The sequence below is a fragment of the Chiloscyllium plagiosum genome, unplaced genomic scaffold (genome assembly GCF_037043375.1).
Source record: "Chiloscyllium plagiosum isolate Xiang-an unplaced genomic scaffold, Cpla_swu_hap1 HiC_scaffold_15, whole genome shotgun sequence".
In the NCBI taxonomy this organism is placed as follows: Eukaryota; Metazoa; Chordata; class Chondrichthyes; order Orectolobiformes; family Hemiscylliidae; genus Chiloscyllium; species Chiloscyllium plagiosum.
Genome location: NW_028270153.1, coordinates 35,448,469 through 35,464,580, shown reverse-complemented (window position 1 = coordinate 35,464,580; position 16,112 = coordinate 35,448,469). Strand labels below are relative to the sequence as shown.

The 16,112-nt window shown below is 43.7% G+C and overlaps 1 protein-coding gene across 1 annotated transcript in view; it reads left to right on the top strand.

Annotated features, from left to right (window-relative positions):
• Positions 1-16,112, top strand: part of LOC122560129 (uridine-cytidine kinase-like 1) — a 157,807-nt gene that overhangs the window by 63,732 nt on the left and 77,963 nt on the right. Inside the window, exons 2-4 of the mRNA XM_087994882.1 lie at positions 1,687-1,874; positions 11,565-11,671; positions 13,751-13,921. Coding sequence (XP_087851008.1) covers positions 1,687-1,874; positions 11,565-11,671; positions 13,751-13,921 — 466 coding nt within the window. The remainder of the gene's footprint in view (positions 1-1,686; positions 1,875-11,564; positions 11,672-13,750; positions 13,922-16,112) is intronic.

Below are 16,112 nucleotides of genomic sequence, written 5' to 3'. Positions count from 1 at the left end.
AACTTTGGTTCATTTTCTATTATTAGATGCAGCAATATTTCCTCAGCTGCTGGAGGCTGCTTATTTCAGACCGGCTGCAGTTAGAACTTCTACCCTTGACAGGGGAGAGTGCTCTGCCACACAGAACTGCCAGGCGAACTAGTTATCTGGCAGTTCTGGCACCAACAGCATTAACAGAAAGATGACTATTCTGCCCACTGCTGGGAACACCTCAAGTCCCACAAAAAAAAGTGGCAGGAGACCAGCTGCTGGCAGGTCTGGGGTAGTCTCCATATGACCAGGAGGTGGGGTAAGAGGAGTGTGGGAGTTGATTACAAAAGCCAGAAAGGGTGCTGATCTTTTTAGGTGGCGGATGTAAGGGATGTTCTCCCATCTCACCTCTGCAGGTTAACCTGCTATGCGTCCTCTACTCCATTCCCAACCACTGCTTGCCAGCCTTAAGTTGCTTAGAAAAAAAAGCTGCAGATGCTGGATTACAAAATACAGGCAGGAGGCTGGAAGAATACAGCAAACCAGGCAGCATCGGGTTACACCAAAAACATTGACTTCTCCACCTCCTGATGCTGCCTGGCTTGCTATGTTGTTTCACCTTCCTGCCTGTCAAGCCTAAAGGTTGCTGCTTGGCAAAAAGCCATGGCACTGACCTAGTGATATTATTGCTAAATTATTAATCAACAGACCCAGTTAATGCTCTGGGGACCCGAATTTGAATCCTGCCATGGAAGATGAAGGAATTTAGATTGAATAGAAATCTGGAATTAAAAGTTTAACGATGACCATGAAATAGTGATCGATTGTCAGCTAAACCTGTCTGGTTCACTAATATGAACGGTTGTCCTTACCTGGTCTGCCTACATGTGACTTCAGATCCACAGCAGTAGGGTTGACTCGTAACTGCCCTAAATATTGGCAAAACATACTGGTCCATCCAATAATGCCTATATCCTGTGAATGACTTAAAACAAAAAGTTAAAGGGGAATGAGTAGATGGACTTTAGGCTCTAACAACTGTCCCCAAACATTGCTGCAAAGTTTAGTGATAGGAAGGACACACAGAATATTCTAAGCCATCACCTGCAAACCTATTGGTGGGGGCTGTAAAATTTTGCTTTGATTTTGATTGAGTAAGACTGGATCATCCACACATGATGCTTTTTTTTCAGACTCTGGAGCTGAAGGTTTGTCAGTAATCTCAATTATTTTGATTTTATTTACACTTCTTTACAGTTTTATTCCTTCACCTCCTATACACTGGGCGGTAATCTATAGCAAACAGTTGTAAGCATAATCTACCTTTTATTTCAATCTCTATATTCTGTTCCTGACCTCCTTGTGCTACCATGGCAAGCATCTTAAACAATATTGAGATGAATGCCCCTAAGCTGAGCCAGAGTTCAATCTAACAAAATCATAAAATTTACAGCATAGCAAATCACATTTTCACCAGCGATGCATTCTGGAAACTCAGCTCTTGGTCTCACCTGCTGGGGAAAATTCACCCCAAAGTTGTTTAAATAGCAGAAGCAATTTGACATTGAGGTTTGATGAACAAGTTGGAGTACTAGAGGACAGATGAACTTCAATAAACCCACTAGCCATTTGATGTTTCTGGATTTGGGGAGGAAAGAATGTATTTGTATTAACTATGGGAATAGCTATCACAATGCTGTTCCTTTTTTTTTGTAGCAGTGAAAAGGCACTGGACAGATTATTACCCTCTGTAAACCCTTCGTTGTCATCACGAAAGCGAACAACTAGCCAGTGCAAATCTGAACCACCACTTTTAAGAACAAGCACACGAACAATTTACACTGCAGGGCGACCTCCTTGGTACAACGAACATGGAACACAGTGCAAAGAAGCATTTGTCATTGGTAAGGAATGCACAATTACAGAATTGTGATTTAAATCTTTCAAAATTTTTGGTTGGAAACCTTTTTGCAAATACTGCCATTTATTTTATTAAGACTAAACTTCCTAATTGGTTCTTATGCTTTTGTCCCATATAGTAATTGTCAGCTTTAAACTTACAAAGAACTGCAGTTATGGACAGAAATTGTTGCAGAACCTCAGCAGGTCTGGCAGGACTATTCTAAAGAAGGATCGCTGGACCCAAAACGTTGATTCTGCTTTCTCCATGCAGATGTTACCAGACCTGCTGAGTCTCTCCAGCAAGTTTCTGTTCTTGCTTCTGTGTACTGCAGTTCTGGGGCAGTTCTCACAGCCTCCTCTTTTATTTGATGCATAAATCACTTCAGAAGTAATTTCAAAATGTGCTCTGGATGTCATGATTGAACATACTTATTTTACTACATTTTCATTTTTAAACTGGAGATTCAGGATGGTTCAGTTTCCTGTTGGCGACTCACAGCATGTGAGCCTACACTGCAAGACCTAAAGAAATAGGAGAATTATGCCATAACATCCCTTGAGCCTGCCCTGCATTCAGTAGGATTATACACGTTTTCTATCTCACCTCAAAGGCCTTACTGATACTAAAGCCTTTTTCATTTGGAACATCAGTTACATTTAAGGCAAGTTTGGAAGCAGGTGGCATCTAAGTGGGCTCAAAGGTATTGGGGTAGGTACCCTTGTGCCTTCCCACCTTTGCCCCAATTAAGTTTGGGCAAGAAGCTTCATGAACAGCCTTCGTGCCTCCAACATTAATTGAGGCCTTTAGGTGTGCAATGCCCATTTTAAGGACCTGATCCTGTCACTCCTTGCATTCAGCCAGTGGCATGTAGAGCAATCACCACATGGCCAGTTGTCTTTGTTGGGTTTCCTGCAGGTTCAGGGTTGGGGTCAAAGGTTAAAAATACTCCATTCTAGATTGGGGGTAATGGGAAGGATAGTGCCTGCTAAGAGACAATCTTTCCTTCTAATGACCACTCTTATCTCCTTTAATTTCCTTCCCATATAACACCCGTCCTGTTCTCACCCGCCAAACCTGAAATTCAAATGGATGCTTTGCCAGGAGCTGCTAATATTCGCATGAAACTGGCTACAGGTGTGAACCACTGGCCTCTTAATTGACCAGCAGCTCTCAGGGAGTATCTGTTTAGCCTAAGGGTTCCTTGACCCTGGGGAGAGCCTCAAAATCATAGAATCCCTACAGTGTGGAAACAGGCCCTTCAGCCCAACAAGTCCACTCTGATCCTCCGAGGAGTAACCCACCCAGCTTCATTCCCCTATCCTATTGTCCTATCTTTATCCCTGAATAATGCATCTAGCCTACATGTCCCTGAACACTATGGGCAATGTGGCTTGGCAAATTCACCTAACCTGCACCTCTTTGTTTTGGGGGAGGTAACTAGAGCACCCGGAAGAAACCCATGCAGACATGGAGAGAATGTGTAAACTCCACACAGACAGTTGCTGGAGTCTGAAATCAGTCCCTCGTGCTGTGAGGAGGCAATGCTAACCACTGAGCCACCATGCTACCTTTGACACTGACCATTTAAATTGCTGATAGACACTTAACACCATGGAGCATCCCCAAAAAGTGATGCAAGTCTGGCTCTCCAACCAACAGGCAAGATCCCAATCACCTTGGTTTTATGCTGCCCATTGTGTGGGATGGATAATGAATGCAGTGGTTGACTAGTAGGTTGAAATGACAAGGAATATTGAATATCATTAATATTCACTAATAATGTCATGATACAACTATCAAATCTTTCCAAAAAGAACATGCTCGGAATAATTCTTGTCTCATAATGAGCTCCAAGACACCAAGTTTCTTTAAAATAAAATTATTCACCTATTTTCCTAATCAACCTGGTCAGAGATGTTATGAAATGTCTCTTGAGCAGGTGGGACTTGAACCCAGGCCCTTTGGTCCAGGAGTAAAGACACTACCACCATGCCACAAGAGGATACTAAAGCAGGGGTCAGTTGTTTTCTGAGTATTTTTTTCTACAATAATGCCTCCAAGGCACAAAGTTATTCCAGCACCAAACACTTCCACCAGACATCAATTTAAATCATTTATTGCAGCTTATTTGTAGTTTGCTTAATTTGGAAAATAGACAGATGGTAAATTATAGCACTTTCAAGCAGGAATTTGCCATCTTAAAAGCAACGAATGATTGATCTAGACTTAATTTGATCCAAGACCAAACAAATCATGTTCATAACTACAGAGTAACCCATCTGGTTCACTCAATGTTCATTAGGCAAGGAAACCTGCCGTGCTTTTTACTGTCTGGCTTACATGTGACTCCAAACTGCAGCCAAGTAACTGCTGAAATGGCCTAACAAGCCAATGCATTGTATTAAATCTCTGCAGAAAAATCAAAGAAATAAAACTAGAAGACCACTCGGCAATGACCCAGGCATTAGACACAACATGCTGCCCTGTCAACTTGGCAAAGTCCTCTACTAACATCTGGCACTAGTGCCAACAGTGGGAGAGCTAGTGCACACTCTAACCCAGCGACAGCCTGCCAATGTCCCAGGCACCATTGTCGTCATCATTATCATCATCATCATCATCACTGGGCATGTCTTGTCCCAACTGTGAGGCAGATCAACCAACAGTGGTGGCCTTGACCCTGGGGATTTATGGCTGTTGGAGGTCAATCATCTCAGTTCCAGGGCATCATTGCAGATCCTAGTTTTCATGTATTGTGGGGTCACTGGCAAGGTCAGGATTCATTGCCCATCAGTAATCGTCCAGTGGGCAGTTAAGAGTTAACCATGTTGCTGTGGGTCTGGAGTCACGAACCGTGTAGGTAAGAATAGCAGTTTCAATGGCTAAAGGACACTAATGCCCCAGAACATTAACCTAGGCCTCTAGATTACATATCCAGTAAAATTACCACTTTGACACCGCCTCCCCTTGCTTCATGTGTCCTTGATTGCATTCCCTCCATCGTAAGGTCAGAAATCTGATGATTGTAACACGTTCTGCACAATTTGCAACTTTGCAGATTCTGAAGCAATCAGTGTCCTTATGCAGCAAGAATTGAATAACATACAGGCTTGGACTGATGAGTGGCAAGTAGAATTTGTGTCACACAAGTACCAGGCAATGACCATCTCCAACAAAAGAGACTCTAACTATTATCCCATGACATTCCCAGCATTAACACACTGAATCTCCAAGTCTCGACAATAATGTGACAGGAAGGTGTAGAAAGATCAGTAAGGGTTAGCAAGTGTAGGCATTCACAAAAGGGAATAAGTCGTCCTCGTTAATAAGCAGGTGGTAGAATAGTAATAATGCCACTGGATTGGTAATCCAGAACACCTCATGTTCTGATTCGACCATGGCAGCTTAACTGATCTTCATGTGTCTCCAGATCCATAGCAATGTATATTGTTGGGAAGGAGTTGCTTTGCCAGGCCTCAGCATTGAGTCCAGATCTCTTGAGTTTTGGTAAATCAAGCATCTGTTACCCATCTCTAACGTACTTGACTTGAGTGGCTTGCTAAGACCATTTCAGAGGGTTGAGTCAACCACATTGCTGTAGTCTATAGTCACATACAGGCCAGATCAGATAAGAATAGCAGATTTCCTTCCCTAAATGACATTAGTAACTGAGGTAGGTTATTTACAACAGTTGATGATAGTAACATGGTCACTATGAGGATAGTTTCAGATCCAGATTTTTGTTTTTCTTTGCCATGCTGGGATTTGAACCCATGTCCCCAGAGCATTGCTCCGTGACCTCTGGATTACAAGTCCAGTGATATTTCTGCTACTCCATCATCTCCCACTGAATGGTGAACTGTCTCGGTCACCTCCAGAGGTCCCCAGTGCTATAGATGCTGGCTTTCAGCTAATTCAATTCTCTCCACGTGATATTAAGAAATGGCTGAAGGCACTCAATACTACAAAGGTCAGGGGCCCTGACAACACACTGGCAATAGAGCTAAAGACTTGAGCCACTATCATGGCCAAGGTGTTCCAGTACAGCACAATACTTGTATCTATCCAGTGATGTGGAAAATTGTTTGCCAGGTATGCCCTATAGATAAAAAGCAGGACCATCCCAACCCACCCAATTACCATGCCATCAGCCTTCTCTTCTTCAGTAAAATTATGGAAGTAGTCATCAACAGTATTACTAAGCAGCAGTTGCTTATCAATAAACTTCTCATTGACACTTAGTTTGCTTTCCACTGGGATCATTCTGCTCCTGATCTCCTTATAGCCTTGGTTCAAATAACGACACATCTAGATAGTAGCAACAGGATAGGTCAGAGTCAGCATGGATTTATGAAGGGGAAATCATGCTTGACTAATCTTCTGGAATTTTTTGAGGATGTAACTCTGAAGATGGACGAGGGAGATCCAGTAGATGTAGTGTACCTGGACTTTCAGAAAGCTTTTGATAAAGTCCCACATAGGAGATTAGTGAGCAAAATTGGGGTGCATGGTATTGGGGGCAAAGTACTAACTTGGATTGAAAGTTGGTTGGCTGACAGGAAACAAAGAATAGTGATAAACGGCTCCATTTCGGAATGGCAGGCATTGACCAGTGGAGTACCGCAGAGATCAGTGCTGGACCGCAGCTTTTTACAATATATATTAATGATATAGAAGATGGTATTAGTAATAACATTAGCAAATTTGCTGATGATACTAAGCTTGGTGGCAGGGTGAAATGTGAGGAGGATGTTAGGAGATTACAGGGTGACCTGGACAGGTTAGGTGAGTGGTCAGATGCATGGCAGATGCAGTTTAATGTGGATAAATGTATGGTTATCCACTTTGGTGGCAAGAACAGAAAGGCAGATTACTACCTAAATAGAATTAATTTAGGTAAAGGGGCAGTACAGAGAGATCTGGGTGTTCTTGTACACCAGTCAATGAAGGTAAGCATGCAGGTACAGCAGGTAGTGAAGGCGGCTAATAGCATGCTGGCCTTCATAACAAGAGGGATTGAGTATAGAAGCGAAGAGGTTCTTCTGCAGCTGTACAGGGCCCTGGTGAGACCACACCTGGAGTATTGTGTGCAGTTCTGGTCTCCAAATTTGAGGAAAGACATTCTGGCTATTGAGGGAGTGCAGCGTAGGTTCACGAGGTCAATTCCTGGAATGGCGGGACTACCTTACGCTGAAAGACTGGAGCGACTGGGCTTGTATACCATTGAGTTTAGAAGACTGAGAGGGGATCTGATTGAGACATATAAGATTATTAAAGTATTGGACACTCTGGAGGCAGGAAACATGTTTCTGCTGATGGGTGAGTGCCGAACCAGAGGACACAGCTTAAAAATACGGGGTAGACCATTTAGGACAGAGATGAGGAGAAACGTCTTCACCCAGAGAGTGGTGGCTGTGTGGAATTCTCTGCCCCAGAGGGCAGTGGAGGCCCAGTCTCTGGATTCATTTAAGAAAGAGTTGGATAGAGCTCTAAAGGATAATGGAATCAAGGGTTATGGAGATAAGGCAGGAACAGGATACTGATTAAGGATGATCAGCCATGATCATATTGAATGGTGGTGCAGGCTCGAAGGGCAGAATGGCCTACTCCTGCACTTATTATTTAATGTCTATTATCTATTGTCTATTGGACAAAAACAGTCCAGTTCCAAAGGTAAGGTTAAAGTGACTCTCCTTGACATAAAGGCCATGTTCGGTTGAGTGTGGCATCAAGGAGCCTTCGCAAAACTAGAGTCATTGGAAATCAGGGGAAAACTCTCCACTGATTGGAGTCATACCTTGCACAAAGGAAGCTGATTTGTAATTAATGCTGGTCAGTTATCTCAGCTTCAGGACGTTTCTGCAGGAGTTCTTTGGTAATGACAGAGGCCCAACTACATTCAGCTGCTTCATCATGGAGTTCAGAAATGGGAATGTTTGCAGCTGATGTCCCACACCATTTTCAACTTCTGAGATACTGAAGCAGTCCATGTAAAATACTGAAAGATCGGAACAATGTCTCAGTTTGAACTGACATGTGGCAAGCAACATTGCCTGGTACTTGTGTGGCATGAATGATAATCTCCAACAAAACATAATCCAATCTCTCTCCTTGATATTCAAAGGCATTTGCATTACTGAATCCTCCACTATTGATATCTTGAGGGGATTACTATTGACCAGAAGCAGAACAGTACTCACTATTTAAATACTGTGCCTATAAGGAAAGGTCAAAGGATAGGAATCTTGCAGCAAGCAACTCTCCTCCTGACTCTGCAAAGCCTGACTGCCATCTACAAAGCACAAATCAGGAGTGTAATGGAAAACTCTCCACTTGTCTAGATGAGTGCAGGTCCAACAACACTCGAAACCTAATATCAGCCAGAACAAAGCAGCTGACATGACTGCATCACATCCATGAACATTCACTCCCTCCATCTTTGACGCTCATTTGTAGCAGTGTGTATTATCCACAGGACCCACTGTAGATATTCACCGAGGATCCTTAGCACCTTCCAAACCCATGATCTCTTCCATCTCATATGACAAGAGCAGCAGGTACACAGGAATACCATCACCTACAAGTTGCCCTCTAAGTTGCACACCCTGACTTGGAAATATATCGCTGTTCCTCAAGTGTCACTGGATCAAAATCCTGGAACTGTATTGTGGGTCTATCTAGAGCAAATAGATGGTAATGATTCAAGAAGGCATTTCAGGATTGGTAATAAATGCTGGTTCAACCAGCGATGCCCACTTCCTATGAATATTTTCAAAAGAATTTTAACTTTACAATCAAATCGGGAGATCCATTCAAGTTCACTGAATAGTGCAGGAGTGCGTGCTTGGAATCTGCGCCAAACATACACACAAATGGGCGGCACGGTTGCACAGTGGTTAGCACTGTTGCCTCACAGCACCAGAGACCCGGGTTCAATTCCCGCCTCAGGCGACTGACTGTGTGGAGTTTGTACATTCTCCCCGTGTCTGCGTGGGTTTCCTCCAGGTGCTCCGGTTTCCTCCCACAGTCCAAGTTTGTGCAGGTCAGGAGAATTGGCCATGCTAAATTGCCCGTAGTGTTAGGTGCAGGGGTAAATGTAGGGGAATGGGTCTGGGTGGGTTGCGCTTCGGCGGGTCGGTGTGGACTTGTTGGGCCAAAGGGCCTGTTTCCACACTGTAAGTAATCTAATCTAATCTAAAAAAAAATGAGGTGTCAATCTGGCAAAGATAAAATACAGGACTATTTGCATTCCAAGCATGCTATAGACAGGGCTAAGCAATCCAACAGATCTGGTTAGCACTGCTGCCTCGCAGCGCCAGAGACCCAGGTTCAATTCTCCCTATATCTGCGTGGGTTTCCTCCGGTTTCCTCCCACAATCCACAGATGTGCAGGTCAGGTGAGTTGGCCATGCTAAATTGCCCATAGTGTTAGGTGCATTAGTCAGGGGTAAACATAGGGTAGGGGAATGGGTCTGGGTGGGTTATTCTTCGGAGGGTCAGTGTGGACCTGTGGACCTGTTGGGTCGAAGGGCCTGTTTCCATACTGTAGGTAATCTAATCTAATCTGAAGTCCTGCTATATCCAGTTATAAATATTAGATTACAATTCAACAACTTAACAGGAAGAGTGAGCTCACAAATAACCATGTCCTCGATGGCAAAACAGTTTAGTGGTGGTAATTGTGGATTGGAGGGTGGGGAGGAGTTGCTAACTATTGATTCAAAGAGTACCTGGCACAAAGGTTATGGTTTTTGGAGGTCAATCATCTCAGTTCCGGGACATCCTGACAGGATTTCCTCAGATTAGGGCCCAAGGACCAAATATCTTTTAGCTCCCTTTTCAATGATATTCCTTCCGTCATAAGACCAGAAGTAGGAACTTTTGATGATGATTGTGTAATGTTCAGCATCATTTGCAAATCTTCAGTTACTGAAGCAGTCCACATTCAACTGCAGCAATACCTGGACAACATTTACATTGGAGAGTGTGGTGTCTTCCAGATGAAGGGCTTATGCCCGAAATGTCGATTCTCCTGCTTCTTTCAGATGCTGCCTGGCCTACTGTGCTTTTCCAGGAGCACACTCTCAACTCTGATCTCCAGTCCTCACTTTCTCCAACATTCACTTTTGAGCTGATAAAGCACAAATAACATTTGTACCACACAAGTTTCAGGCAATGACCATCGCCCAACAACAGAGAAACTAATTATCGTCCCTTCAATTGCATTACCGTTATACTTTCCCACTATTACCAGCCTGGGAGAAAGCAACTCGCTATCACTTTCTCAAGGCTATTTATTATAGAATCATAGAGATGTACAGCACGGAAACAGACCATTAGTTCCAACTTGTCCATGTCAACCAGATATCCTAATCTAATCAAGTCCCATTTGCCAGCACTTGGCCCATATCTCTCTAACCCTTTCCTATTCATATACCAATCCAGGGAAAATATTTTGTCTATTTATCCTTTCTCTGTCCTTCATAATTTTATAAGCCTCTACAAGGTCACCCCTCAGCCTCTGATGCTCCAGGGAAAACAGCCACAGCCTATTCAACCTCTCCCTATAGCTCAAATCCTCCAACCTTGGCAATATCCTTGTAAATCTTTTCTGAACCCTTTCAAGTTTCCTTATCCTTCCGATAAGTAAGAGACTGAAATTGCACACAATATTCCAAAAATGGCCTACCTAGCTGCAACATGACATCCCAACTCCTATACTCAATACTCTGACCAATAAAGGAAATCATATCAATCGCCGCCTTCACTATCCTATCTACTTGCAACTCTACTTTCAAGGAACTATGAACCTACACTCCAAGGTCTCTTTGTTCAGCAACACTCCCCAGGATCTTACCATTAAGTATATATGTACTGCACTGGTTTGCTTTTCCAAAATGCAGCACCTCACATTTATCTAAATTAAAATCCATCTGCCACTCCTCAGCCCATTTGACCATCTAATCAAGATCCCATTGTAATTTGAGGTAAACTTAGCTGTCCACTACACCTCCAATTTTAGTGTTAATGAGCAATAATTTCTATCTTAGCCAGCAATGCTGACATCCCAAGTATGTTTTCTTTCTTTAAGCAAATAGCTTCTCTTAGTCATTAGTGCCAATTAGAGTGTCTGGCTTTGAAGTGTTTACTTTCTAATCCCCTGGAACATTGTTTTGTCAACTGATAAATGGTCAACAATGTGTGGAAGAGATACTTAGTGCCCAGTCCATATGTCCGGATGTCAATCTGATGCTCTTAATGTACCTATAAATAGTTTGTCCTCTTTTTAACTTAGCTGAGAATAAAATTCCTATTTTTATATACAATGCTGTGTACTGCCACTCAATGATAGGATGCTGATTGATTACATTTTGTGGACGGCAAATGCTCAATTCAGTGGTGCTGGTAGGAGAGGTGATCACCAAAAATAATCTGTTCCCTGGAATGGTTGAGGAGACAACCCAAGGTCAAGGATATGTCCACTAACCTTTTAGCAATGCAACTTAAAATAGCATTTTCAGAAACATAAGAATAAGTCACCAGCCCATCCTTCAAGAATAGAAACTGTTAATAGCAGAGAAGTAATTGCAAACAACTGAGATTTAAAATGTTTATATTTTTGAAGTAGAAAATGTCTTTTATTACTGCCCCAGACAACTAGCAGCCACATATAATTATGTCATTTCTTTAGGATTATGTGGTGGAAGTGCTTCAGGGAAAACTACTGTAGCCAGGAAGATCATAGAAGCTTTAGATGTTCCCTGGGTTGTGCTTCTGTCTATGGATTCATTTTACAAGGTGAGTTTATTTACGACTTTGAAACAATAGTTCTGTAACCTCTTGCTATTGGACATGCTGCTGAGGGGAGGTGGGGGATGTGGAGGTGGTGTACCAGCAGAATAGCAATTCTTTGGGGAATCCATGGACTTGTGACAGAACACTGAGAAGGAAGAAATCATCTGTTTCATTGTGCATTTTGCATTTGTTTTTCTTCAAAATCTTTGCAATATTTAAATTCAGATTGAAATGAAATGTTGTTCTTTTTCCTCTCTAAGTGGCATCTACACTTAGTCTTTGTTCTGTTTTGTTGTGGACTGAATCCATGGTGAACGATGACATCACTTCCACCCCCATCATGGCCATTTCCACAGCCACTTCCACCCCTCACGATTTCTCATGCACCACACGTGACATCACTTCTGTCCCCCCTACGTCATCGCTGACGTCAAACATTCAGCGACTTCCACCCACTCTACTGCCATGTTCACCACCACTTCCACCCCCACCAACACCACTCACCTGCATTCTGCTGACACACCCCCAAGAGATTCCACTGTCACCATCCCCGCCTCCCAGAACCCTGACAGGAACATCACCTCTGCTCATGACTCCATTCCCATTCCCCCGACCACCACGCCCACTCCAGTTACAGGGTCTGTCCCCACTCCCAGCTCCACACCTGCACCAGGTCCTAGCTCCCAGCCCTGCCGAGTTTTAATTATCCCCCCAGACCTTCCCCTCACTGAGGACAAACTATCAGTCCTCAGCGAAGGCCTTACCTTTATCCCCCTCCGACCACGCATCAATTAATTTAATATGCATCATGTTCCTTCTTTAGAGATCGCAATTTCCCTTCCCACGTAGTTGAAGATGCCCTCCAATGCATCTCACCCACATGCATCGCATCTCTGTCTTCCAACCGTAACAAGGACAAAACCCCCCCCGTCCTCACTTTCCACCCCACCAACCTTCACATTAACCACATCATCCAACGACATTTCCGCCACCTCCAAACAGACCCCACCACCAGAGATATATTTCCGTCCCCACCCCTTTCCGTTTTCTGCAAAGACCGTTCCCTCCGTGACTACCTGGTCAGGTCCACACCCCCCAATAAACCACCCTCCCGTCCTGCCACCTACACCTCCTACCTCACCACTATCCAAGGCCCCAAAGGTGCTTTCCACATCCATCAAAGTTTCACCTGCACACCCACCAATGTCATTTATTGTATCCATTGCTCCCGATACGGTCTCCTTTACATTGGGGAGACTGGATGCCTCCTAGCAGAGCACTTTAGGGAACATCTCCGGGACACCCGCACCAATCAACCCCACTGCCCTGTGGCCCAATATTTCAACTCCTCCTCCCACACTACCGAGGACATGGAGGTCCTGGGCCTCCTGCACTGCCGCTCTCACACCACCTGACACATGGAGGAAGAACGCCTCATCTTCCACCTCGGAACACTTCAACCCTAGGACATCAATGTGGACTCCACAGTTTCCTCATTTCCCCTCCCCCCACCTTACCCCAGTTCCAACCTTCCATCTCAGCACTGTCCTCATGACCTGTCCTACCTGCCAATCTCCCTTCCCACCTATCCGTTTCACCCTCCCCTCTGACTTATCATCTCCATCCCCACCCCCATTCACCTATTGTACACTTTGCTACCTTCTCCCCAGCCCCACCCCCACCATTTATCTTTCCACCCTGGAGGCTTCTTGCCTGTATTCCTGATGAAGGGCTTTTGCCCGAAACGTCAATTTTCCTGCTCCTCGGATGCTGCCTGGCCTGCTGTGCTTTTCCAGCACCACTCTGATCTAGACCCTGAATCCACTAGCAGTGCAGTAGTAATCAGGAAGGGCAGGTTTTACAATGTAGTACACCTAGCATTGAGTTTCATGCACTGAAAACATTAAATTATAATACTGTGCGAGAAAGCACCATTATTTCACCAAAGTGAGGCTACAAATCTAAACTTATTGCACAATATTACAAAAATCACTTTTACACTGTGTGACTTTATGACACAAATCTATTCATATTACTATTGCTATCAGGTGTGTAATTTTCAACATTTTCTTTGCCCTGTAGGTACTTACTGAACAGGAGCAGGAGCAAGCTGCCAAGAATGAACACAATTTTGACCATCCAGATGCATTTGACTTTAGTCTCATTGTGTCCACTCTGAGGAAACTAAAACAAGGAAAAAGTGTATCAATCCCTATATATGACTTTACATCACACAGTAGAAAGAAAGAATGGGTAAGCACAATGTACAGTGAAACAGAGGTTGCTATAAAGGAATGAATAAGGAAAGCTAAGAACTAATTAAGGTTTGTTTTTGTCATACTTAAAAAAACCAAAATGTGTATTAAGAGAGAAAGATAAGATATTGGCTAGGCCACAATAGTAGTTTTTATACATTTATACAGTGGTTCTTGGAATAGGAGAGGAATTTATACATTTATACAGTGGTTCTTGGAATTTCACCAGAAATTCCACAGAGTCATGGAGATGTACAGAATGGAAACAGACCCTTCAGTCCAGCCTGTCCATGCCGACCAGATATCCCTACCCAATCTAGTCCCACATGCCAGCACCCAGCCCATATCCCTCCAAACCCTTCCTATTCATATACCCATCCAAATGTCTCTTAAATGTTGCAATTGTACCAGCCTCCACCACATCCTCTGGCAGCTCATTCCATACACGTACCACCCTCTGCATGGAAAAAGTTGCCCCTTAGGTCTCTTTTATATCTTTCCCCTCTCACCCTAAACCTATGCCCTCTAGTTCTGGACTCCCTGAGCCCAGGGAAAAGACTTTGTCTATTTATCCTATCCATGCCACTCAATTTTGTAAACTTGTATAAGGTCACCCCTCAGCCTCTGACACTCCAGGGAAAACAGCCCCAGCCTGTTCAGCCTCTTCCTATAGCTCAAATACTCCAACCCTGGCAACATCCTAGTAAATCTTTTCTGAACCCTTTCAAGTTTCACAACATCTTTCCGATAGAAAGGAGATGAGAATTGCATGCAACATTCCAACAGTGGCCTAACCAGTGTCCTGTACTGCTGCAACATGACCTCCCGACTCCTGGACTCAATACTCTGACCAATAAAGGAAAGCATACCAAATGCTGCCTTCAGTATCCTATTTACCTGCGACTCCACTTTCAAGGAGCTATGAACCTGTACTCCAAGGTCTCTTTGTTCAGCAACACTCCCTAGGACCTTACCATTAAGTGTATAAGTCCTGCTAAGATTTGCTTTCCCAAAATGCAGCACCTCGCATTTATCTGAATTACACTCGATCTGCCACTTCTCAGGCCATTGGTCCATCTGGTCCAGATCCTGTTGTAATCTGAGGTAACCCTCTTCGCTGTCCACTACACCTCCAATTTGTGTGTCATCTGCAAACTTACTAACTGTACCTCTTATGCTCTCATCCAAATCATTTATGTAAATGACAAAAAGTAGAGGACCCAGCACCAATCCTTGTGGCACTCCACTGGTCACAGGTCTCCAGTCTGAAAAACAACCCTTCACCACCCTCTGTCTTCTACCTTTGAGCCAGTTCTGTATCCAAATGGCTAGTTCTCCCTGTGTTCCGTAAGATCTAACCTTGCTAATCAGTCTCCCATGGGGAACCTTGTCGAACGCCTTACTGAAGTCCATATAGATCACATCTACTGCTCTGCCTTCATCAATCTTCTTTCTTACTTCTTCAAAAAAACTCAATCAAGTTTGTGAGACGTGATTTCCCACGCACAAACCCATGTTGACTATCCCTAATCAGTCCTTGCCTTTCCAAATACATGTACATCCAGTCCCTCAGGATTCCCTCCAACAACTTGCCCACCACCGACGTCAGGCTCACCGGTCTTTAGTTCCCTGGCTTGTCTTTACCGTCCTTCTTAAACAGTGGCACCACATTTACCAACCTCCAGTCTTCCAGCGCCTCACCTGTGACTATTGATGATACAAATATCTCAGCAAGAAGCCCAGCAATCACTTCTCTAGCTTCCCACAGAGTTCTCGGGTATATCTGATTAGGTCCTGGCGATTTATCCATCTTTAACCATTTCAAGATATCCAGCACTTTCTCCTCTGTAATCTGGGCATTTTGCAAGATGTCACCATCTATTTCCCTACAGTCTATATCTTCCATATCCTTTTCCACAGTAAATACTGATGCAAAATACTCGTTTAGTATCTCCCCCATTTTCTGTGGCTCCACACAACGGCCGCCTTGCTGATCTTTGAGGGGCCCTATTCTCTCCCTCGTTATCCTTTTGTCTTTAATATATTGTAAAAATCCTTTGAATTCTCCTTAATTCTATTTGCTATCTTATGTCCCCTTTCTGTTCTCCTGATTTCCTTCTTAAGTATACTCTTCTAAGGATTCACTCAATCTATCCTGTCTGTACTGACATATGCTTCCTTCTTTTTCT